The following is a 24,427-nucleotide window of genomic DNA, read 5'->3' on the forward strand; positions in this document are numbered from 1 at the left end:
AGCTGTTCTGACGATCTAGCAGCTACAGGTATTAGACAAACCATTTACTACTGACAGAGGTGCTTAAAATGATCAGCTTTTATTTTATTTTGTAAATCCTTTATCCCAATAGGAAAAACGGCCTTGGCTAGAATTCGCTTCAATTTGATAGTGTATCCAAATTTGTCTTTAGAGCAAGGGAAAAAAGTATTTGATCCACTGCTGATTTGGTACACTTGCCCTCTGAAAAGAAATGAGCAACGTATCATTTTAATGGTAGGTTTCTTTAACAGTGAGAGACAGAATAACAAATATCCAGAAAAAAGTTATAATTTTGATTTGCATTTTAATGAGTGAAATGAGTATCTGGTTCCCAGGTGTCTATACAGGTAATGAGCTGCGATTAGGAGCACTCTTTTAACCACTTCAGCCCGCGGAAGGATTTACCCCTTTCCTGACCAGAGCACTTTTTGTGATTCGGCACTGTGTTGCTTTAACTGACAATTCTGCCGTCGTGCAACGTTGCACCCAAACAAGATTGACGTGCTTTTTCCCTCATTAAATAGAGCTTTCTTTTGGTGCTATTTGTTAACCTCTGCGGTTTTTATTTTTTGCACTGTAGACAAAAAAAGGAGCGACAGTTTTGAAAAAAAAGCAATCTTTTTTGCTATAATACCCCCCCCCCCCCAAAAATAAATATATATATATATATATATATATATATATATATATATATATATATATGTGTGTGTGTGTGTGTGTATTCTACTTTTTTTAAAAAAAATATCACAATAAGCTATAATATATTGATTGGTTTGTGCAAAAGTTATAGCATATAGCTTTTTTTTTTTTTTTTTCTTTTTTTATATATTATAGAGGGTCCCGGGTTACAAACAAGATAGGGACTGTAGGTTTGTTGTTAAAGCGGGATTCCACCCTAAAGTGGAACCTCCGCTGATCGGAACCCCCCCCCTCCGGTGTCACAATTGACACCTTTCAGGGGGGAGGGGGGTGGAGATACCTGTCAAAGACAGGTATTCTCACCCACTTCCGGGCATAGACTCCCACGGGAGTCTACGCCATTTCCTGCCCTGCCGCTCTGTCTGCTGGGACACACACGGGTCCCAGTGACAGTGCGGAGATTTCCTATTGCGCGGCGCGGCTCGCGCATGCGCAGTAGGGAAGCGGAAAGTGAAGCCGATTCGCTTCACTTCCTGATTCCCTCACCTAGAATGGCGGCGGCAGCAGCCGAGGCCCGAGCGGTCGATCGGCCTCGGCTGCCGGCATCGCTGGAACCCGGGACAGGTGAGTGTCCATTTATTAAAAGTCAGCAGCTGTAGTATTTATAGCTGCTGGCTTTTAATATTTTTTTTTTTTTTGGCGGAATCCCTCCTTTAAGTTGAATCTGTTTGTAAGTCAGAACGGGTAAAAGTTTTAAGTGTAGCTCCAGCCAAAAAATCTATTTTTAAGCTTTTTGGATAACATAGGGAAGGGTTATCACCCCTGTTACATTTGTTTAGCTGTCCGTGCCCTGTACAGAAGATTTCACCTCACTTTCTGTCCCAATGATAATTGGATTTTGAAAATTTTGGGCTGTTAGGAAAACAAGGATTGGTGATAAAGCATCAGTGGAGACACCTTTTTCCCATATTAACTTACAGGAGAGAATTTCCCTTCCTAGAGGTAGATTTCCTCTTACTTCCTGTTATTTTCCTCCTTTTGGAAGTCAGATGTTTGTAAGTAGGGGACCCCCTGTAGTAATGGCGGACCATTGTCATTTATACAGTGATCGGTGCTATAAAAATGCACTGATTACTGTTACTGATTACGCTGGCAGGGAAGGGGTTAAACACTAGGGGGCTAAGTGTGTCCTAGGGAGTGATTCTAACTGTGGGGGGGCCATGGGCTACCACTCGCATGATAGCGGTCACTGCTCTGGATGATGGGGAGCAGTGAACTCTGCCATGTCCCTAGGCAAAACAGAGAAATGCCTTGTTTACAAAGGCATCTCCCCATTGTTCTGCTCCATGGCATGGGCACGGAGCACTCTAAGATGCGGCATCATGCACGCATGCAAAGGGGACCTACCTATAAACCCATTTGCCCAGCCGTGCCACTGTGCCGACGTATATTGTCGTGCATTGGTCGGCATGTGGTTAAAGGGAGTGCTCCTAATCTAAGCTTGTTGCCTGTATAAAAAAAACACGTCCACAGAAGCAATCAATCAGATTCCAATCTCTCCACCATGGCCAAGACCAAAAAGCTGCCCAAGGATGTCAGGGACAAGATTGTAGATCTACGCAAGACTGGAATGGGCTACAAGACCATTGACAAGAAGCTTGGTGAGAGGGTGACAACAGTTGGTGTGATTATTCACAAATGGAAGAAACACAAAATAACTGTCAATCTCCCTCGGTTTGGGGCTCCATGCAAGATCTCACCTCATGGAGTTTCAATAATGGGAACAGTGAGAAATCAGTCCAGAACTACATGGAATCTTGACAATGATCTCAAGGCAGCTGGGACCAAAACTATTGGTAACACACTACGAAGGTCTGAAATCCTGTACTGCCCCCAAAGTCCTCCTGCTCAAGAAAGCACATATATAAGTCCATCTGAGTGATTCACAGGGCAACTGGTTGAAAGTGTGGTCAGATGAGACCAAAATCAAACCACCTCTTAAAGGGCAATGTAAAGGGAAGTTAATCTGCCTGTACATGCCCTTCTGCTGCAGTTTATCTGCGTGAAGCGGTTAACTCCACAACTTAACCTTCTCCATATCATTAACCAACCCCTTAAAATCGAATATATATAATATAAATATATATATATTATAAACACACTTGGGTCTAAAAGTAACAACGCCATTGCCAAGATTTGCTCCAAAAGCTAACCGTCCAAATGGGGGCAGCTCATTTTAAATATACTGTACAAATGTAGTATCACATTTTGAGAGTTTATATGAATGGTAACAAAAAGATTCTTTTGTTTCAAAGGTTGCTTACGTATGGCAACTATGGTGAGGTTAACTCAAATGTCAATAAGGCCCCTTTCACACTGAGGCGATTTGCAGGCGCTAGTGCTAATAATAGTGCCTGAAAGAGCCGCTCAGTGCACTCCAATGTGAGGGCTGAGGGCTTTCACACTGGAGCGGTGCGCTTGCAGGACAGTCAAAAAAGTCCTGCAAGCCACATCTTTGGAGCACTATAGGAGCGGTGTATTTACCACTCCTAAAGCGCCCCTTCCCATTGAAAAACAATGGGGCAGCGCTCCAAACCCGCCTGCAAAGCACCGCTGCAGTGGCGCTTTGCAGGCGGGTTAAACCCTTTTTCGGCTGCTAGTGGGGGTTAAAACTGCCACGCTAGCGGCTGATCAGCTCTGCTAAAATGACTGTAAAGCAAAGCGAAATATAGCAGCGCTTTACCGCCAGCGCGCGGAGCTCCCCAGTGTGAACGGAGCCTAACTGCTGTAATGGCACAGATAAAACACTGTCATCCAATACATCCTATTCTAACATAAGGCTTTATAGTGTATAGTAAATTCAGTAGGAGCCCAGAGCTGTCATCGGACTTTAAAAGAAAAGTGCTTTTTGTACTTTGTGAGTTATTGACAGAATGATTGGTTACATTTTTTTTGGTTTCAATTCAGTATCCTGACTATGACTAGATGACAATCGGCTATCCTTTTTGCCTTGAGCTCTTTGCCCTGACTGCCTTGAAATTTGGTGAAAAAAGATTCTTGCTTTGTTGGACTGTAACAATAGCTGACTAAATATCTGGTCAGGGAGCGGTCAGTAGAATTTTTTAAATGTTTGATCTATATTGTACAATAATAGCCTCTTTGTACTAGTTTTACAGTGTCATGATTTTCAACATTAATTTTGGGCAACGTCATGTTGATACCCACAGTTCACAGAGTGAACAAATCTTGACTCGCTTGTGGTCATCTCAACTCCAGGGTTATTCTGATGGATAGGTTATACAGGCGGCTGACTAGAATGCTGTAGCTTCTGTTAGATAAAGGGTCCTCTGTGCAAAATAATCCTGCTCAGAGACTTTTTTTTTTTTCTTATTTGTGAGGGAACACTGACCAAGGATATGTGCAGTCTTTTAGCAAATGACCTGTAACAGCAGTACTCCTGAGGAAAGGATCCATAACAATCTCTAGACAAATTAAACTGTAATTCAGGGACATTGAGAGTCAGCACAGCCACAGATACTGGTGGTCATAAAATGCAGGGAGGAAGGCACCCGATATCCATTACTGTGCCATGTCTTAATGACAGCTACCATCTGTACAGATTAATGAATAGTGACGTTTATACAAAGTTAAGTGAAATCTGTTTAGCTACAGAGTGGTAAGCTGCATCCAGAAAATGCAGTTCATCGCTTGCCTAATGAGCCCTTAGGAAGAAAAACTTTCATAATGTACATCTAAGCCTCCTGTATGACAGTCTAAACAAGTCCCTAATTCACTTACTGTGTGATGCACAAACCTCGTAAACTAAAAAAATCCATCATTAATACAGTACAGGAGACAGTATCTTATTTTGAACCATGGCTTGTATGCAGCTACCTTCAGGTGATTGGAGAAAAAAAAGCTGCAGGAACATCTTGTGTATATAACCCCTCCCACTCCCAGAAAGCCCTTTTTTTTTTTTGCTAGTGTTCTTAGGTGATGGACTGTGAGAAGCTCACTTTTTTTGTGTTAAGTTTTTTTTTTTTTTCTTAAGATTCTATTTTCACATTCCAAGCTGCGCTATAGCCAATGTGGTTCTCCTTCAGCAGCTTCTTGAATTGGTTGACTTCTCAGCTGAGCCTTAATGGGACTGTACCTGAACCCTGCCTTTAAGGACCTCTAGAGCCAGCATGTAAAGTTGCTTTTGGTACTAAATCTTGCGTGGGCATATAACTTGGCATGCGGTGCAGCATGTTAGTCGCAGGGTGCTTTACAGGTCCAGGGCTGTATTCTGCTTGTGGTTGAGCCCTGTCCCTGAAAACCCCTTAATGGCTATGCCTAGCATGGAGGGCAAAGCCAGGATGGGGCTTGACCCTATCATATTGCTCCAGAGTCGAAGACCATTGCTTTAGTTAGTTACACAGGGCCTACTTCTTTATCTGTTTACAGTGCGCTGGCATTCTGGTTGGATGTAGTGGAAGGCAGGCTGCAAAAATATAAACCATTAGGAGCACAGGAATCTGTAAAAATTGAGGCTCCTTTTGGCGCAAGTCTATCACATCAATCTGATACTGTGCCTACATGGCTTTGATTACTGTGGCTCCTCTGCGTATATATGCGCCATGTCCTTATTCTTGGTGTGCTCTCTTGTTGGCTTCAGGGCTCCCATCTCTTGTATGTACAGCACAGCAATTATTGTACAATTCTGGGTTCTGGCAGCCTACAGTGCCAGTTCACCCTTGCATCTCAGCAGCAGGTTTTGAATATACCTTTGGGGACATTTTGCACTGAAGGCTAGCTGAGGCTCAACTTATGGCTCTGGGTCAATGGGGGGGGGGGTGTGTGTATGTTGACTTTCTCCAAATTGCCCTAGCATCTTCTATTCTAACAACTGTCTCCAGTCTAATTGATTTTCTGCCTAGCCCTGGTTACTCCACCGGCCCCTCTACCTCTGCCATATATTTCCTTTTATCTATATTGAGAGGAGATTTCTGCCATCATGTTTTATTTTATGGGCAGAATCTTAGTGCTTTTAGAGGCCGTAGATCACATGGGTCACAAATTAGCTCCTTCTTCCTGAGATGGTCTCTGTCTTTTGCATCTGATGCACTGCCTGAGGAGTAGGTGTACGAGGAAGACCCCCACCTTTATTTCTGTGCTATTGGATCAGGATGAGATGCCTTGTGCGGAGATCTCAAACTTGGTGATTGTAAAGTCGCAAGGCTTTTTATCCTAAAGCATTCTATGCATTAAGATAAAAAGTCTTCTGTGTGCAGCAGAACCCCCTCAGCCCCTCCAATACTTACCTGAGGTCCCTCTAGATCCAGCGATGTTGCAGGAATGTCTTGGCTGTCCAAGACTCCCCTCCTTATTGGCTGAGACAGCAGCGTGACGCCATTGGCTCCTGCTGCTGTCAGTCAGCCAATGAGGAGAGAGAGGGGGCCGGGCACCATGTCTGAATGGACACAGGGAGCTGTGACCCAGCTTGGGTTCCTCCATAGCAAGCTGCTTGCTGTTGGGGCCCTCAATAGGAGGGAAGGGCCAGGAGAGCCGAAGAGGGACCCGAGAAGAGGAGGGTCTGGTTTGCCCTGTGCAAAACCACTGCACAGAGCAGGTAAGTATGACATGTTTGTGTTTTTTAACCACTTCCCGACCAGCGCACGACGATGTACGTCGACAGAATGGCACGGGCAGGCATATTGGCGTACAGGTACGTCCAATATTCAATGCCGCCCTGCCATCGGGAGCGCGCCGCCGGCGGCGCACTCCCGCGCTGGTCGGGACCCCCGTGAGTCCGGTCGTGGGACCCGCGGACTCGATCGCCGCGGGCATCCCCGCGATCGTCTCACGGAGCGGCCGAATGGAGGAAATGCTGTGTAAACAACATTTCTCCATTCTGCCTAGCAACTAGTGACGCTGATCTCTGCTCCATGTGATTGGAGCAGAGATCAGTGTTCACTAAATGAAAGCCCAACCCCCCCACAGTTAGTAACACACCCCTAGGAACACTTAACCCCTACACTGCCACCCACTGGTTAACCCTTTCACTGCCAGTGTCATTTACACAGGAATCACTGCATTTATATAGCAGTGATTACTGTATAAATGACAATGGTCCCAAAAATGTGTCAAAAATGTCCGATGGGTCCCCCACAATGTCGCAGTCACCATAAAAATCGCTGATCGCCACCATTACTAGTAAAAAAATAAATAATAAAAATTATTAATAAAATGCTATAAAACTATCCCTATTTTGTAAACGCTATAACTTTTGCGCAAACCAATCAATAATCGCTTATTGCGATTTTTTTTTTTTTTTTTTTTTTTACCAAAAATATGTAGAAGAATGCGTATCGGCCTAAACTGAGGGAAAAAAATGTTTTTTTATATATTTTTGGGGGATATTTATTATAACAAAAAGTAAAAAATAATGCGTTTTTTTTCAAAATTGTCGCTCTATTTTTGTTTATAGCGCAAAAAATAAAAACCACCAAAAGAAAGCCCTATTTGTGGGGAAAAAAAGGACGTCAATTTTGTTTGGGAGCCACGTCGCACGACCGCGCAACTGTCAGTTAAAGCGACGCAGTGCCGAATCGCAAAAAGTGGTCTGGTCTTTGACCAGCAAAATGGTCCGGTCTGCAAGTGGTTAACTAAAAGAAACCCAGCCTGAATCTGCTCACCTTAAGGTTTCCACCATGAGTTCCCTAGATTATTAAAACATGCTAAGACTATTTCGGTCCACTTGCTCTTTTGAGCCTGACTTGGCATGGTGACTAGCTTTGCCCTGAGAAACTCAGTTTCTTCAAAATGGCCCTTTTTGAGGAGGATTTCCTTCAGAAATGGACTACCCCTGTAATTGACTTGACCATTTCTTGCGATGACAGAAAAACTGTCCCTGTGGATAATTCCATGCTCAAAGACTGTCATCCAGAGGTTAGAAGATCCCTTTTAAGGCCTTGTTTTCTTGATTAACTCCACCATGCAAGTTTTGGTTATCTCCATGTCTGTCTACCAGACGCTGGCTGCTTGTAATACTGTATACGCTTGGCCCAAGACCATAGCTCTGTTTTAACAGATAGAGCTTTTACCTTTTTAAACTTATGCTACTGCATGTATGGCTTTCTGGATACGCTTCACCAGATATTCAGGATGAGCCTTTTCAGTCCTGAATGATGACTGATTTCAGGCAGGGCACTTACCTCTTTATTGACCATGAACTTTGCTGTCTTCATTCGCAGAATCTTCATCAATCGACAGTGTAGTTCTATCAGCTAGTGCTTTGTCGCTACAGGACACAGTGGCGGGTGCACATGATACCTAAAGTATGTTGGATATAAAGAGTCTGATGGATGTCTACCAGAGTTGAATTGGTCTTCTTTTTGTAGACTCTTATAAGAAAAAAAAAGCTTTTGTTAAGAAAATAAAAATTTTGCATTTAATAATCCGCAAGAAATATGCAATATGAAAAACTATTTACCAGGATCTGTTCTTCATTTATTTTTAAAGATGGGGTTTTATATTGCCAGAATTTTACAAGTCACTTAACCTTTCATGGCTGTGTGATCATACAATTGGTTCCAGTGTATAATTCCTCCAGATTTTACTGTAATTGTTTGCAGCATTAAGTAGAATCCCAATAATAAAGTAATTTTTACAAGAATAAAAGTATGCCATAACATACGGTTTCGAGCAACCCATTATCTGCTTGCTCAGTTTTGCTGTTTGTTTTTGTAAGGGAAAGATATTTGATCAAAAATGATGGTCAAGGCTAATAAACACACCTGCTATTATGGCAGATGGAAGATGATGATAATCGCTGCCCTGTTAATGGCCAGCATTCTTTTTCTGAGTATATTTTGGTCTCCAAGTTTGATATACCACCCTCCAGCACCTGTGCAACATCATGCAGGTGTTCTGACACACAGCACAGTGTGTTTTTGCTTCAATCTTAACAAATGTATTGCAACTACAGGGTAATTTAACACTTGAGCATTTTTCAACTCGATGCTCAAACACCCAACAAGCAAAAGCCCATTAATTTTCCCTGTTCACATTTCAGCGTTTTTATGGCCTGTAGTAAATTGCCTGTCACTCAAAGTGCATGAGCTTCTTTTTAGGCAGATTTGAGTGTTTTTGTCCCTAAAGACCTCAATGGAAAACACCTGAACAGCGAGAAACAAGTGTGTTTTTTTTTTTTTTTCAGCTCAAACTAGCTCCCCTACCACCCTTTCTACCATCATTCCACACCTTACACAGGTTTCTATTGGCCACAGCAAGAAGGTTAAAGGTCAGCTCCAAACAAAATGTTTTGTACAAAAGTGTTAGATGGTTTTAGCATCAGTCATATTCATTTTTTTGTTTACTACTGTCTGTTGCCTTGCCTCATTGGTGATATTTTTACTTCCTGTGCCCATAATAAGAGACCGAGACAGTGGCAAAACCTCATTTATTTTAGAGAGTGCTGAAAGGTTAGTACATCTGTCAGGTTTTATTGCTCTCTGTCTCCCTGTTCTGATGACATCTGTACATTCTTGTTTCTTGTCTTGGTGTTGTCTGGATAGTGGGTACCCATCTGGAGGTGCCCATCTAGGTTAGGGTAAAACTCCCCAGTCAAGACCCAGCAATAAAAACTTGACATCATTTCTGACTCTTAAAACCTGAAGTCGAATTTTAATAAGAGCAGAAGAATAACAATGGAAAAGGCCCTCTGGTGATATGACTAGATGGTTATCAAACTAAATACAGATGTGCTGGTGTAGCTGTCTGCATTTTGTATTTCTACTTTCTTCAGACATGTCGTTTTATTGTGAAGCCTCATGTACCAATTTGTACTTCCAGCATCCTTGTTGTCTTTCTCCTAAAGATGAAAATCTATATTTTGTTGTGTTTTTGTTTTAAGGAAAATATAGATTTTTTGTTTTATTTAAGTGCAATTGATTTAATGAATAGATTTTGCTGATTTATTATTATTACTTCTGAGTTTTTCAATAGTTTTTACCACCTAGTTAATTACGTTATTTCAGTAGAACGAAGCTAGACTTTTGTAAAAGTGGCACAATATATAGTTTTTTCTTTTGCACATTTTACCACTTTACACCAGTCTACATAAATAATGCAAAATTCTTCTTTTTATAAATAGTAGAGAAACCAACAAAAATAAGGGGGAATTCTGAAATGCAAAGTTGCTGTTCTTGTACCATTTTTTATAACTCATTGTATGCCAAGAAAGTTCCACCATGTTAATTATGAACCTAGCATAGCATTTCAGTTAGTGAGTAATCTATGAATAACAATTGTCAGGTAATTCTACAGTAGAATGTCAAGATGTATGTTTGTAATATAAAACTCAGCTTTTTGGGTCGTGTAGCAAAACACAGGCATAAATCAACATTAGTGTCTTTTGTAGACGTGATGTATTATTTTAGACTGTAAATAAATTATGCTAAGCATGTATTACGTAATATAAAATATGTGTAGAAATCAACTGTGTCTATATTTTTCACAATTTGTGTAGGATTTTAGGTGTATTAGATCTCATAGTTCCATAGGGTTTTTTTCTGACTTATACAACTTTGTCCATTTTGTGGTGTCAATTAGCTTGGGTGTTTAACCGTAGAATCCATCCCATTAGGGTTACACTTGTGGGTTATGTAAAATGGTTAGATCTGTACTGCCACAACTTAAGGCTCCTTTCACACGGGACGGATCAGTAATGATCTGCCCCGTGATGATCCGCTTGCTCAGTGGGGATCGCTCCGTTGTCCCCGCTGAGCCGGCAGGTAACAGGGACCGCCCTGTCAGCTCTCTGCTCTCCTCTATGGGGGATCGGATGAGCACGGACAGTCTGTCCATGTTCATCCGATCCGCTCTGCAGATGGATAGAAAAATAGGATTTTCCTCTGTCTGCAGAATCAGACAATTGCGGAGGCGGACGATAGCGGGTGTCTGCGGATATTCATCCGCAGACACCCGCTATCCCATAGGAATGAATGCATGTCCGTATTTCATCTGCAAACGGATGGATGAAATACGGACATACGGTCCGCATGTGTGAAAGGGGCCTCACCATGTGGGCACAGCCTAACCTAATTGAAATTGCATATGAAACCAAAATTATAAATAAAGTGGGACAAACTAGTATGGCATATACTGTATAGGCTGCAGTTTTGTGTTAAGAGGTTGAACTGTGCTGAAAGGGTATTTGTCAGGAAAATAAATGTTTTAATATAAACATTTGTTATGTGTTTTTTCTTGCATTAATTTAAAATGTGACAGTGTTTGGATATAAAAGTGATTTATAATCTATAGCTATCAATCATTCTAGGCATATGTGACTGGATTTAGGGAAAATTAAATCTAAACTGGTGAAAAGTGAACGCACCAATCATTTGTTTGGTTTCTAAGAGTAATGGAAGAAACTCTGCTGACAGAATGTAGGCGAGGAAAAACACAAATGTGATCGTTAAAATATGGTTTAAAAAAATCCTTTTCAGTGTATTGGGCACAGAGAGGCTTCAAAACATCATATTTATATTTTTTTTTAGCTCCGGGCAGCTTAATGGTGTTAATATCTTCTGGTGCTCCGAGAATAGTCTAGTATACTATCCTCAAGAAGGTTACTCACAACACCCCTGTAAGCAGATCTAGCTACTATTGTTCTTTTACCCACCTACCTTTCTGTGTGGTATTACACTTCTTCATTGAAACTTTTTTTTCCCTACCAGATGTCAGGGAGCAATCTGTAATATGCAGTTGAGTGAAAGTCTTTATATATTGGGATGCTATAAAGATGTTACTAGCCAGCAGGTTGGACCTTTTTCATTAACTCAAACAATAACAGGATATTTCGGAAGTTTAACAACTTCAAGTCCGGACACTTTCACCATCTTCCATTCTAGGCCATTTTTCAGCTCTCATCGTGGTCACACTTTGACATTTACTTAGTCATGCAACGCTCTACTCAAATTCAATTTTGATAATGGTGAGATAGTTTTCTTTCAAGGCATTTGTCCCACAACTTTTTTTTTTTTTTTTTTTGCTATATAAGCCAAAATATACAGAGAATTTTGAAAAAAACATGATTTTCTTAGTTTCTGTTATAAAAGTAATACATTGTTGCATGTTCCACCCTAAATACGAGTGTAACATGTTCCAAAGGTGAACTTCACTTTTAAGAGTTCTCTGGTTAATCCATATTGGATTCTATACTGACAAATCATCCACTCTGCATAATTTCCTTATTTACTGAATGGGTTATGCTAAATCTCTAGAAGATATTACTTATGTTTGATGTTTGTTTGTTTTCTTCTATGTGTTTTTGCTAAGATCCTTTAGGGTAGGTACACGGGACCATTAGCCTTGTCCAGGTGCCAGTTACTTAAACTTACTGGAGTTCTGCCTTTATTATTTTAGATGTACATCACTAAATAGAGTGTTATTTAGAAATTTACTTTATGTGTATAATTGCTCACAGTAGTGATGAGTGATAAGGGCGGCAGTGCTAGGATACACATTCAGGATAGGTGTGTGTGAAGATTAAATTAACAATCTCCATTGACTTTAATACAGAGCTAATGCAGAAGCACAGTCTTCAGTGAAGCCAAATTTGAAAGATGAATCCCATGCCAAGGGAAAGGAAGATGAAGAGCAAGAAAATGATGTGGATCAGGCTGTGGAGTCAAGTGATGAAGAACAGCAACCAGAAGAGGGTAGGAAGAAGAAGCAACGTACAGGATTTAGGGATCGGAAGGTATTCCTTTTTTATACAACAAATTATCTTGGCAAAATTCTAAGTAAAACCAACTTCAATTCTGCTGTAATCTAAAGGATAATTGCACATTTACTGCAAATCTTATAGCTATAATTGCCTTGTACAGAAAAAAAATGTGTGTACCTTTTTTTAAAGTGCAGGTTGGCGGTCGGCTTTGTTCCAGGAGCGATCCGTCCTGAGGGAGAGGCCACTGATTCGAGATATGAGAAGCTTCCTCTGCTTCTGAAACTGTAAACAGAAGCAGAGGAAGTGATGTCGTCTCTCCTCATGAAGCCTTTTCTTTCCGGCTCCCAAGGAGAGAAGACAACAGAGTGAGTTACACCAACAGCACACTGACACCAGTACACACAGGCAAACAAATCACCCCCGCCCCCCGCATCCCAGTGACACCAATAGTACTTTTCGTTTTTTTTTACTGATCACTGCATTATTGTCATTTTGTTTGACTGTTTTAAGTGTTGGGGCTGTTAGTGGTAGGCCCCTTTTAGGTCTAGGGTAGCCCCCCCATAAAGGTTTAACCCCTTGATTGCCTCCCATTTAAACCTTTCAGCCCTTGTCGCCAGTGTCACCAAGCAATCTTTTTTCTGATCGCCGAATTAGTGTGTTGCGGCTGTCGCTGCTGTTCTGATGCAGTTAACATAAGCACACCTGGCTCGCGCTATACCCGATGGGATGTCAAAGAGCGTTTGTGTTTTTTATCTCGAGATCATATGCTTCTCAGTCCTGAGTGTCCTTGAAAATATAATTGTCTGAACTTCAATTAGAAAATCCAACAAAAACAACCACCAGGCACTGCGGGCAGGCACCAGTGATTGTGCCGATACAGAAGACCCCAGCTGGGCTAAAGAGTCCTGTGTGTGTATATTATCCAATCGCTAAGGTGCTGCTGCAGCTCTTATTCTCTTAATATTCAACTTGGTGTGGTGGACTGGACACATGTTGTATTTACCTGTAGAGAAAACAAAACGAGAGCGCACACTGTCATCCGCCTTAGTTTAAAAACACTTGCAGCTATGCACTGACATTTAACCGGTTCCCGACCGGCGTACGCCCATGTAAATCGGGAGAATGGCACGGCTGGGCAAATGGGCGTACCTGTACATCCCTTTAAATTTGCTGCTGCGCCATCTTGTGTGGGACCTTCGTCAGTCGGGTCGCAGGTCCCGCAGACTCTGTGTCCGCAGGGATACCCGCGATCGCCCCACGGAGAGGAAGAATGGGGAGATTCAAATGTAAATAAGCATCTCCCCATTCTGCCTAGTGACTGTGTCACTGATCTCTGCTCTCTGTGATCGGGAGCAGAGATCAGTGACGTGTCACACGTAGCCACGTCCCCCACAGTTAGAATCACTCCCCAGGACATACTTAACCCCTACACTGCCACCTAGTGGTTAACACCTTCACTGCCAGTGTCATTTACACAGGAATCTGTGCATTTGTATAGCACTGATTGCTGTATAAATGCCAATGGTCCCAAAAAATTTCAGAAATGTCTGATGTGTTCGCCATAATGTCGCAGTCACAATAAAAATCGCTGACCGCCACCTTTACTAGTAAAAAGAAAATTATTAATAAAAATGCCATACAACTAACCTCTATTTTATTAATGCTATAACTTTTGTGCAAACCAATCAATAAACGCTTATTGTGATTTTTATTTTTTTACCAAAAATATGTAGAAGAATACGGCCTAAACTGAGCAAAAAAATGTTTTTTATATATTTTTCGAGGATATTTATTATAGCAAAATGTAAAAAATAATGCTTTTTTTTTTTTTTTCAAAATTGTCGCTCTTTTTTTGTTTATAGGGTAAAAACTAAAAATCGCAGGGGTGATCAAATACCGCCAAAAGAAAGCTCTATTTGTGGGAAAAAAAGGACATCAGTTTTGTTTGGGAGCCATGTTGCACGGCCGCGCAATTGTCGATTAAAGCGACGCAGTGCCAAATTGCAGAAAGTGGTCTGGTCTTTGGCCAGCCAAATGGTCCGCGGCTTATGTGGTTAATCGGGTACATTAGGTGATCAATAGACAGAGCAATGTCTATATATACAGTGCCTTGCGAAAGTATTCGGCCCCCTTATAAATATACAATTAAAATTTTTTGTGAAGAATCACTAACAAGTGGGACACAATTGTGAAGTGGAACGAAATCTATTGGATATTTTAAACTTTTTTAGCAAATAAAAAACTGAAAAAGTGGTGCGTGCAAAATTATTCGGCCCCTTTACTTTCAGTGCAGCAAACTCACTCCAGAAGTTCAGCGAGGATCTCTGAATGATCCAATGTTGTCCTAAATGACTGATGGTGATAAATAGAATCCACCTGTGTGTGATCAAGTCTCTGTATAAATGCACCTGCTCTGTGATAGTCTCAGGGTTCTGTTAAAAGCGCAGAGAGCATCATGAAGACCAAGGAACACACCAGGCAGGTCCGTAATACTGTTGTGGAGAAGTTTAAAGCCGGATTTGGATACAAAAAGATTTCCCAAGCTTTAAACATCCCAAGGAGCACTGTGCAAGCGATCATTTTGAAATGGAAGGAGTATCAGACCACTGCAAATCTACCAAGAGCCACCCCAAGCTATTTTCTAAGAGGCATGTTGAGTCCATGGAATATTTTAGCAAATACCTTGTGGCAAAATATATATATATATATTTCATGGATTCAACATGCCTCTCAGCAAATGGCTTGGGATGTCTACTTTCCAAAATGAGGTCATGCGGGGGTGTTTAACTGTCCTGGTATTTTATGCACAATGTTAGAAGCTTATGCCACACATCACCCACTCTTCTAACCACTTGAAGCAAGCCCTTTCTGACATTTTTTGTTTACAGAAATTTTTTATTTTTTGCTAGAAAATTACTTTGAACCCCAAATATATTATTTATGGTGGTGTTTATTATTTTTTTCACATAGTATTTGCGCAGTGATTTTAATGCCCAAATGTTTGGTGATATATATAAAAGATGACCTTATGCCGAGTACATGGATACCAAACACGATATACTTTTAAACAATAAAATTGCGCACAACCGTGCAGCGGTGACGAACTACATACATTTTTAAAAGCCTTTACAGTTTTTTTTTTATTTCTCCTTAAGAATTGCCCCATTCATGCTATTCAGCCATTTCCCACTGGACGGAGGCGACGCCGACTGCCATCTCCGGGCGATCAGGTTCTTTGCTTGTAATAAGCATCTCATGACAGCTATCTGGGTGTTTCCTGGATTTCCCACTCCCTCCACTAGTCCCAGTAGGCAACGTTTTACCTCCAGCTCAATGGAGGATCCAAACGTCCGGTCGATGACTCCCGTCACCCCCCCGTCCAGTAACTGAACAACTTCGGGCATCTCCAAAACATATGGAGCACATCCACTTCTAAGCCCCCACACCTAGGGCAACTTGAGTCTGGCCGGCGGCCAACTGGAAACGTTTCCTAGGAGTATAGTAAGTTCTATACAGCAAGAACAAATGTGACATCCTCTGAGAGAGATACCAAACACAATATGCTTTAAAATTTCACACAAACGTGCAACGCCGACAAACTACATTTTTAAAAGCCTTTACAGGTTACCACTTTAGATTTACAGAGGCGGTCTACTGCTAAAATGACTTCCCTCAATCTGATGTTCGCAGTGATGCCTCATATGCAGAGTGCAATTGCTGTTTGCATATGACACGAGACTGACGCTTTACGTTTGCGTAAGCATGGAGGGGACAAGGGTGCTTTTTTTTATTTTTTTTATTTTGCTTTGCTATTTTATTTTTACATTGTTCGTTTCATTTTTATTTTATTTTTTTAATCATTTTTATTGTTATCACAGGGAATGTAAATATCCCCTATGATACTAATGGGTAGTGACAGGTACTGTTTTAAAAACCTTGAGGCGATATATAGTTCGCGTTGTGCGCTATACAAATATTTCATTCATTCATTAAAAAATAAAATAAAATTGGGGTCTGTTAGACTCTAGATTTCTCCTCTACCCTCAGAGCATCTCACCACACCAAGATCGGTGTGGTAAGATGCTTTCCCAATGGTGCTGCTTATATCTGTCAAAACCAAAATCATGAAATGCTCATAGAATCCGGTTTCTTAGGCCATAGAGCTGATTGGAGCCATTATGGTCTTCGATCAGCTCTATGGTCAGCTGGTGGAACCATCGGCTGCATTCTTAGGTTCCCCAGGTAGGACAGGATTAGAATTAGCCGTTAGGATTGCTTTTACATGAAAGCCGACCTCTGGCTGAAAAGAACCATACCAAGATGATACATAAACTTGCAGGCATCATTCTGGTATAACCATTCAAAGTCCAGCAATATACCAGTACTTCCTGGTCCTTGTTGAGCATATATTGTAAGGTTCTTTTTTTTCCATGCAGCCTGTGGGCTGAACGAAAAGACATCGATTGGTGGGTATGCTCACCATTAGAATACGGCCCTGCATCCACCCAATTCTAATTCTGATGGGCATGCATGCACTTTTTTTTTTTTTTTTTTTCTTTTTTTTTTTTTAAACTGTGATGGTGAAATTTCCTCCTACAGTACTGGAGTGACTGATTTACGTATCATGAGAGCAAACGCTGTTGTTTTCAAGATAAGTAAATCAGTGCTGCAGCTGAATGGCGTACCTGAAAAGAAAATAATGGTTTACAATAAAACACAGTAAAACGTAAGGTATAAAAGAATTACATACCTGAAAAGCAAAACGTGATAAAACGTAGAGTACAGTGCAAAGAGCAGAAAACATACAGTAAAAAGAGCAGAATAGAGAGAGAACAATAAAATGACAACTTTTTTTAATATATATAGATATATATACACACATATATCTCCTAATATGCTGTACCCTTCGCTAATACTCCACTAGTGTGTGGTAGCATTCGAAACATTCACTGATGCAAAGACCAAGTTGCTCAGGACAGGAAGGACAGTAATAGCGGGTGTCATGCCTATATACGCGCGTCCTACAGACATGACATCTTCTTCTTTGGGGTGATCGTTGGGTAGGGGTACCAGGCAGGACATATACGGAAAATGCCTCTCATGCAGCTGGCTCACTGCATTTGGATTGGAAAGTTGGGCCACAGCACCGTCTGGAAACAGAAGGGATGTCATGATCTCTTCCTGGAATTTAAGGAAGGATCCAGTCCGTCCTGATGCTTTGTATAGCACATAAGCATTCAGCAGAGCCAATTGGAATAAGTATACTGACACATTTTTTTTGTACCAGCTTCTGGCCTTAAGGGCTATTAAGTATGGCGCCATCAACTGGTCATTGAGGTCCACCCCTCCTATATTAAGGTTGTATTCGTTGACACACAGAGGTTTCTCCACAACACCCGTCACTGTTGGAATTTGGACTGCATGAAGGGAGGACAGAATGAAAACATTTTGATTATCCTCCACTTCTCTGCGAGCAACTTATTACTTCTCAAGCAGGCTCTCCCCAGTCTAAGTCAGGACTCTACAAGCCACTGGGGTAAGCCCCATAGAGAAGATTGCACGGTGCCACATGTGCAAATCCCATGATCAAACGAGTGACTAAAAAGCGTGACGCTTGTGTAACAATTGTCCACGTACAAGTGGTACCCCTTTCCGAATAAGGGTGATTCCAAGTCCCAAACAATTTTGCCAGCACTCCTTATGTAGGCTGGGCAGTTCTCGGGCTCCACATAACTATCTTTTCCCTCATAAATCTTTAAAACTATATGTATAGCCCATTGCCCTGTCAAAGAGCTTGTACAACCAGACCTCAAATCTGGTACGCTGGTGGGAAGATAGTTTGAAAGACAAGTGGCCAGAAAATTTAATAAGGGACTCATCAATGCTGACAACTTGATCGGGAGTAAACAAGGCTGAAAACTGTTGAAGTGGTTTACAAGGGGCTGAATTTTGTGGAGCCGATCATATTCAGGGTCACCCCGAGGACAAGAGTTCATTGTTGTTAAAATGCAGAGAACATGGTCATATGTTGAATTGGATCAGTGGACCAATATGATCGCAACTCATATTAGTTATTCCCATGAGGAGCGATAGGCCCAAAGGTCTTTAATTTGGAAACTGTAATAGGTTTCCAATCTCTGGCAAGATTCAACTGGCGAATAGTGTTGATAAATTGACCAGCATACAAATTGCTTTGGTCCACAATAGATCTATGGAGATCTTCTGTGAACAACTGCGAATAAAAATCAAATGACATAAAATGAACTGTTTCCACTTGAATTCCAGGCTGGCCAGTGAATGGGGGAAGTATGGGCGCTGCAGAAGTGGTGGGCTCCCAATTAGGATGTTACCGTAGAAAAAAAATGTTACAGTTGGCAGCGATCAGGCCTGGCTCTGCAAATACTGCAGTTATGTGTTGTAATTGACAGTGATGGATTGATACTGCACTTGGGTGAGCTGGGCTGGGCCGAGAGGCTAAACACCGGTACTAGCAGGTATCTGTGCTGATCCTGCTAATGCTGCATTTTTGGGAACCCTAAACTACTGGGGACTCTAGTATAGATCTGATCGGATAAAAGATATTGATCCCTTCAGACCCTGTACTACTAAGGGAGGTGTATGGTGCATGTTAGCGCTACTGGCACGAATCTGCCACTGCCTGCGGCTGACGCTGACCCTAATGCTAAAACCTAACTGATGTCACCCGCCGGGTGATCAGGGGGTTAAACCTTTTATTAGGTAATATACGGTTGGTACCCCAATGCTGTAAAAAGCTAACCAACCAGCGTCACTGTGACACCAATATGTTGTTCACTGGTGATGGAGGTTAACTGGAGGGCGATCAAGGGGTTAAACCCTTATTCGGGTGGGTACTCTAGGCCTACTACTAGCTGCCCTAACTGATTAGCATCACAAGTGACACCAATGCAGTGATCGGTGAAAAATCTTAAAACTGCAATTGATGACACAATGAAAGGGTTAACTGGGGGGTGATCCAGGGGTGAAATGTGTGCCTATGTGTATTGTCAGTGTAATGTTGGTGCAATTCACTTTAAGATGTCCTCTCTCAGTGTTCTGAGCCCAAAAATAATTCCATGATGGGAGGTGACATCACTTCCTCTGCCTGTGTTTCCATTACACAGTCCATAAGCTTTGAGAGTGTCCAATCACCTGAAGGTAGCCAGGTGTCTATCAATATCCAGCCAGTGATGAAGGTGGGGCGGGGTGGGTTGGGGGTGGTGGAACAGGTAGTGGGGAATTTTTTTTTTTCTTTTTTTTTTTTTTACCTGTTTAGAATGCATTAAAGATTAGGCTTGAGAACAACTTTAAACGTACCTGTCTTCTCTCTTTTAACAACTAGAATTTTAATCTACTGGTTTAAAATGCATGTTTTCTTCAGCTCCATCAGTTTCCTTTTAAATTCTAAGCCAGGTAATGAAAACAGGAATATTTTGGATAAATCGCAGGCTGAAATTACTTTCTAAGAAAAGTACTGGCTGCAGAAATTTTATATTTATTTCCTTAGAAGCAATTTTACTTGTCTTTATTGCATTATATTTTATGCATTGTATTTGCTGCACCATGTACATTATCTTATTGTGTTGATTTCATTGTGTTTTTGTAATAAAACATACTGGTGTCTCCCCCTTTGTGCAGTGTACTGCATCAATCTTAATAGGAGCAATCCATCTATAAGCACAACAGTGCAATAAAATAGTTTGGTGATATAAGTCAACAGTGGAAAGGAAGCTGAAGCAAGAAGGTATATACAAACATATTCTGATAGATTCAGACATATACTGATAATTGAAATGCCTAATTACCCACGATGACTCATACATTTGTGTGTGATGGCAGCTAAATATCCCACAGTCTAAAAAAAGATGCAAGCTAAACTTTGAGTAGGCGTATCTTCTTTTTTTTGAAATAGTAAAAAGGCTTGATATAAATCAAATTTTTTTAAAGAGCAACTTTTATCTCTGTGCCACAGCAGCTCCTTCTCTGACCCGCGTTTTAACTCACCAACAGTCCCATTCACTTTAAAGTGGTGTCTGGTGATGTGACAGTGACACAACAAGGTGAGGGACATGGCAGCAGCAGGTGAGTGGATGTCCCGCTAAGTGCGCTGCCATGATGGACCTGAAATGACAGGTGCTCTTTAAATGTAAGGCCTCAATCTTGCTGGTAGTTAGAAACTTCAATATTTTGCTAAAAAAAAATTAAGGTTTCCTATTTAGAACAATAAGCTGTCAGGTTAATAACACAGCGATATTAGAAGCAAATTTAGGTTATTAAGTTAATCACACAAAGTTGATTAAATCTTTTATTTAATTAAAACTATAACATATATATTACATATCCTGTATTTGCTAACATCAATGTTTAGTAACTGAAGTGCATAAATAAAATACGGTATCTTTTGAAAAAGCAAACAAAAGAACTTAAACTGAATATATCAGCTGGACCCGCAAACACGGTCCTTTGATCACAGCATGTGTTTCTCATGATGTTTCATTCAGGCCACCATATAAAGAATGGGAAAATGGGGACTTTGAATGAGGCCATGGACAGCGTGTGAGTTTCTAAGTTGAATATTTATTGAAACTATCAAAATGCATAAAACCTGCCATTTGCACAACCACATAGAGGAAGAACATGATAGTAAATGCTGTTCTATAAATGCATACGTCACATAAATATGTGCGCCCGCACAGGACATCAAAGATACATAATTTAAATGTCAACCCGATGCCACATAGTGGTCACAAACAATAAAATAAATATACACAATAATTTAATATATATACAACATAGCAGCATGATAACAAAAGTTAATATATGTAGAACAAAACATTGATGGACCATGATTGTAAGAAATAATTATTTCTAATTTAATGGTGCGATATAACCAATATAAAAAAAATGTCCACTGAATAGAAAGTAATTCTTGGTCAAAATGAAAAATAACTAGAGAACAAACTTACTGAATGGCCAAGTGATGTGGTCCTGCTCCATCAAGAAGGATCTCACCATCTGTACTCCCTGCTGGAGAGGGAGTCCAGAGGGATTTGTTTTTCAGGAGAGCTGTGGTGTCTTGTATATATGAAGGTAAGCCCACAACATGGGGCATAAGAAAACTATCCAAATATTTGCTGACATTGTCAGTTGGGGATCCAATCCCTGAAAAAAATAGGTCTCCCGGGTGGTCGGTTAAGATTTTTATGGGTTTCCGGTAGCATATAGAAGGTCGGCGTGCGTGGAAATTTGACCATTAAATAATTTAAAGTGTCTGTCAATTAGATCCTCCCAAAAAAGCCCCCCGTGCAGAGCTCACGGACTGATTGATAAAATCAATGGTCACAGTTTCTGAAATTTGTTTGTACCACATGGAATTCTTTAGTGCGTTAAAACACATTGATACGGAGTATGTGACATAAAGACGATGTTGCCGCCCTTGTCGGTTTGATAACCAAATCTGTTCTCTTCTGTTACTGTTGTGAGAGTGAGAGCCCTGGTCTCTGTGAAAAGCAAGGTAAAATGGGCATAGGACTCTCAAAGAGGCAGTTTAAGATGTTCCAGCAGAAGATTTTTGAGCAGAGTAAGCTATGCTTTCAGTTTTCTCTGGATTTTGTATGTCTGGATTGGGGCTGGGAACATTAAGACTTCAAAGAACATTGGGAGGGATGGAGTTTTCAGTCATGTGTCCGGGCTTTCCAGAAGTTCTGCAGTTTGTGTGTGTGTGTCCAGGTGCACACACTCAGTATAAGGGAGAATTGGTGTTGGAGCAGTTGCTGCAGCCAGGAGGGAGGTGTGCTACCATTTAAGAACCCAGACAATATCCTTGAGATGGCACTCCATGTGGGAGAGGTTCCAGGTCATTGGACAGAGAGTTGGGCCACCTGAGAGAGTCTAGGAGACCATAGCTGAGACAACTGGAAGAGAGAGTCCTGGGAACCAGAGGGGACCGTGAGTCTTGGAGGAGTGTGAAAGCCTGGAGTGTCAGGAGAACCCCTTCCTAGAGGCCAGGAGTGGGCCTGTGCAGCAAGGTACTGCGCCTAAGGCTGAGTAAGCCTTAAGAGCCCGGTAGATTGTCATTTCCATTTAGTGTATTTCTGCTGGAGAAAAGCCCCTGTGGTGGCAATCTGTGTGTAAAAACTTTCATTTTTGCTACTTTCAATAAAAGTGGGCTTCCACACCCTTAAACAGAAGTTCCTGCTGGCTATGAACTCACTGAAAATACATCTACCACTGAGCTAGACATCCCCCATATTACACTTAAGAGAATGTTGGTAAGGTTAGAGGGAATGGCCTGCCACTGTTTGCGCTTGATATCCTGAATAGATTGATGTAAAAACACTCAGATGACAGGACAGGACCAGTCATTGAGGCCGGTTCACACTATTGCAAATTGGATGCCGGTTCCCCACATACAATTCTCAATAGCAGGAGATTATGACTCGCTTTGTATGGAGCCGGTTCACATATCTCTGATGCAAATTTGCACAGGAGCCCTGTATGTCTTTTGGTCCATTTCAGGTCTGAATTCAGCCCAATATTCCGGCTGAAATCTGACCTGCCCAAGTCAGGAAAATTGTGTGATTTTTGTCTTGAATCACTGATTGAGACTGGAGCCGACCACCAGGACTAAGAGATAAGTCCAGTGGATTAGTCCCAGGGGCATTTGAATCACTCCTCAAAGAGGAGCATTTCGTCCCAAAGTGCACAATGCTCCTACATTGTGAAATTTTTGGTGCGATCAGCAGTTCTCGCTCTAGATGGATTTTCTGTCAGTCTTTCTAAAAAATACATTTAAAAGTTAGGTTTCATGCAAATAAGTACAGGTTCTTCGTGGTATCGGTGACCTGTAATGGATCCAGTGTGCAAAATCCAAGACCCAGGTGTAGTACTGATGTCTCATCTAGAGACAATTCAGTCGTTGTGAGGTTAATAATATTCATCTGTGTTAAGTTATTGTAGCGTTCAGAGGGGGTTAACGGTTTGAGTAGAAAAGTGTCTCGGTTGCTCTGCTGTTTCTTGAGTTCTAGAGTAGCAGGGTATAAAAAAAATCAATATCAGTTTGTTGTGTTTTGGGAGTGAAAAGAGAGGATGCCAATACTTTAGGAATAACACTGTGTAGTAAAGAAGCTAAGGGAGTACCACCACCTGAAGCCTGGTTACTAGAAGGTTGAGAATGTCCATGTGTACATGTCAGTTTGTTTTACTGGATGCTTTTTTTTTTTTTTACCCTTTTTTAGGCTCCGCGCTGGACTGACTGGTTTGATCACTGTCCTGGATGGGGGCAAAAAGGAAAGAATGCCTTTTGATGGATATTGCCCAGTGGTGGATGGTGGCATGGGTCACTCTAGGGCAGTAATGGCGAACCTTGGCACTCCAGATGTTTTGGAACTACAACTCCCAGGATACTCATCTACACTGCAGAGTGCATGAGCATCATGGGAAATGTAGTTCCAAAACATCTGGGGTGCCAAGGTTCGCCATCACTGCTCTAGGGGATTGGGCAACTGCCTTTTCTGTGCGACCTTACATTTGTTGCAGCATGCAGACTTGGTTAAAAAGAGTGCCCAGTGTCCAGAGAAGTGCTAAATCTAAAGTGTGATTTATAGACATTTATTAAAAAGTAGCAACATTTATATCAAGCACGTGTTGGTACTTTGATATACGTCTATGAACCATACTTTAGGAGTTGCACGTTTGCCAACTTGAGTCACAACAATTTGGTTTCATTGCGGGCAATGGAGAGCCATTTGTCATGCGATTTTTTTTTTTTTTTTTTTTTTTTTTTAATTGTCAAATCGCATGACAGATTGTTCTGGTGTGAACTAGAGTTAGGCTTTGTAAAGCGTATACAATGCTTTTAAAAAAATTGCAGTTTTCTATTAATTTTACCATATGTGACTGATTGCACTCATGTTTCTGTAATTGGTTGAGGGAGTGGGAAATGTGAGAAGTCTCTGTGTAGCTATATTGCTTCCTTGTAAATTATAGACATGTGCACCAAGGGTTTTTCTTGTAGTTGGTGCAGTTATGATAGAT

At 41.2% G+C, this 24,427-nt stretch overlaps 1 protein-coding gene across 2 annotated transcripts in view; it reads left to right on the top strand.

Annotated features, from left to right (window-relative positions):
* The window catches only part of MICU1 (mitochondrial calcium uptake 1), a 423,436-nt gene that overhangs the window by 96,322 nt on the left and 302,687 nt on the right, over positions 1-24,427 (top strand). For both annotated transcript variants that reach the window (XM_077454409.1, XM_077454408.1), the window contains exon 3: positions 12,226-12,406. In XM_077454409.1, the coding sequence (XP_077310535.1) occupies positions 12,226-12,406 (181 nt within the window). The remainder of the gene's footprint in view (positions 1-12,225; positions 12,407-24,427) is intronic.

Source organism: Lithobates pipiens, unplaced genomic scaffold (assembly GCF_037356315.1).
Source record: "Lithobates pipiens isolate NorthernLeopardFrog02 unplaced genomic scaffold, aLitPip1_a1.2 Scaffold_25, whole genome shotgun sequence".
Taxonomy (NCBI): Eukaryota; Metazoa; Chordata; class Amphibia; order Anura; family Ranidae; genus Lithobates; species Lithobates pipiens.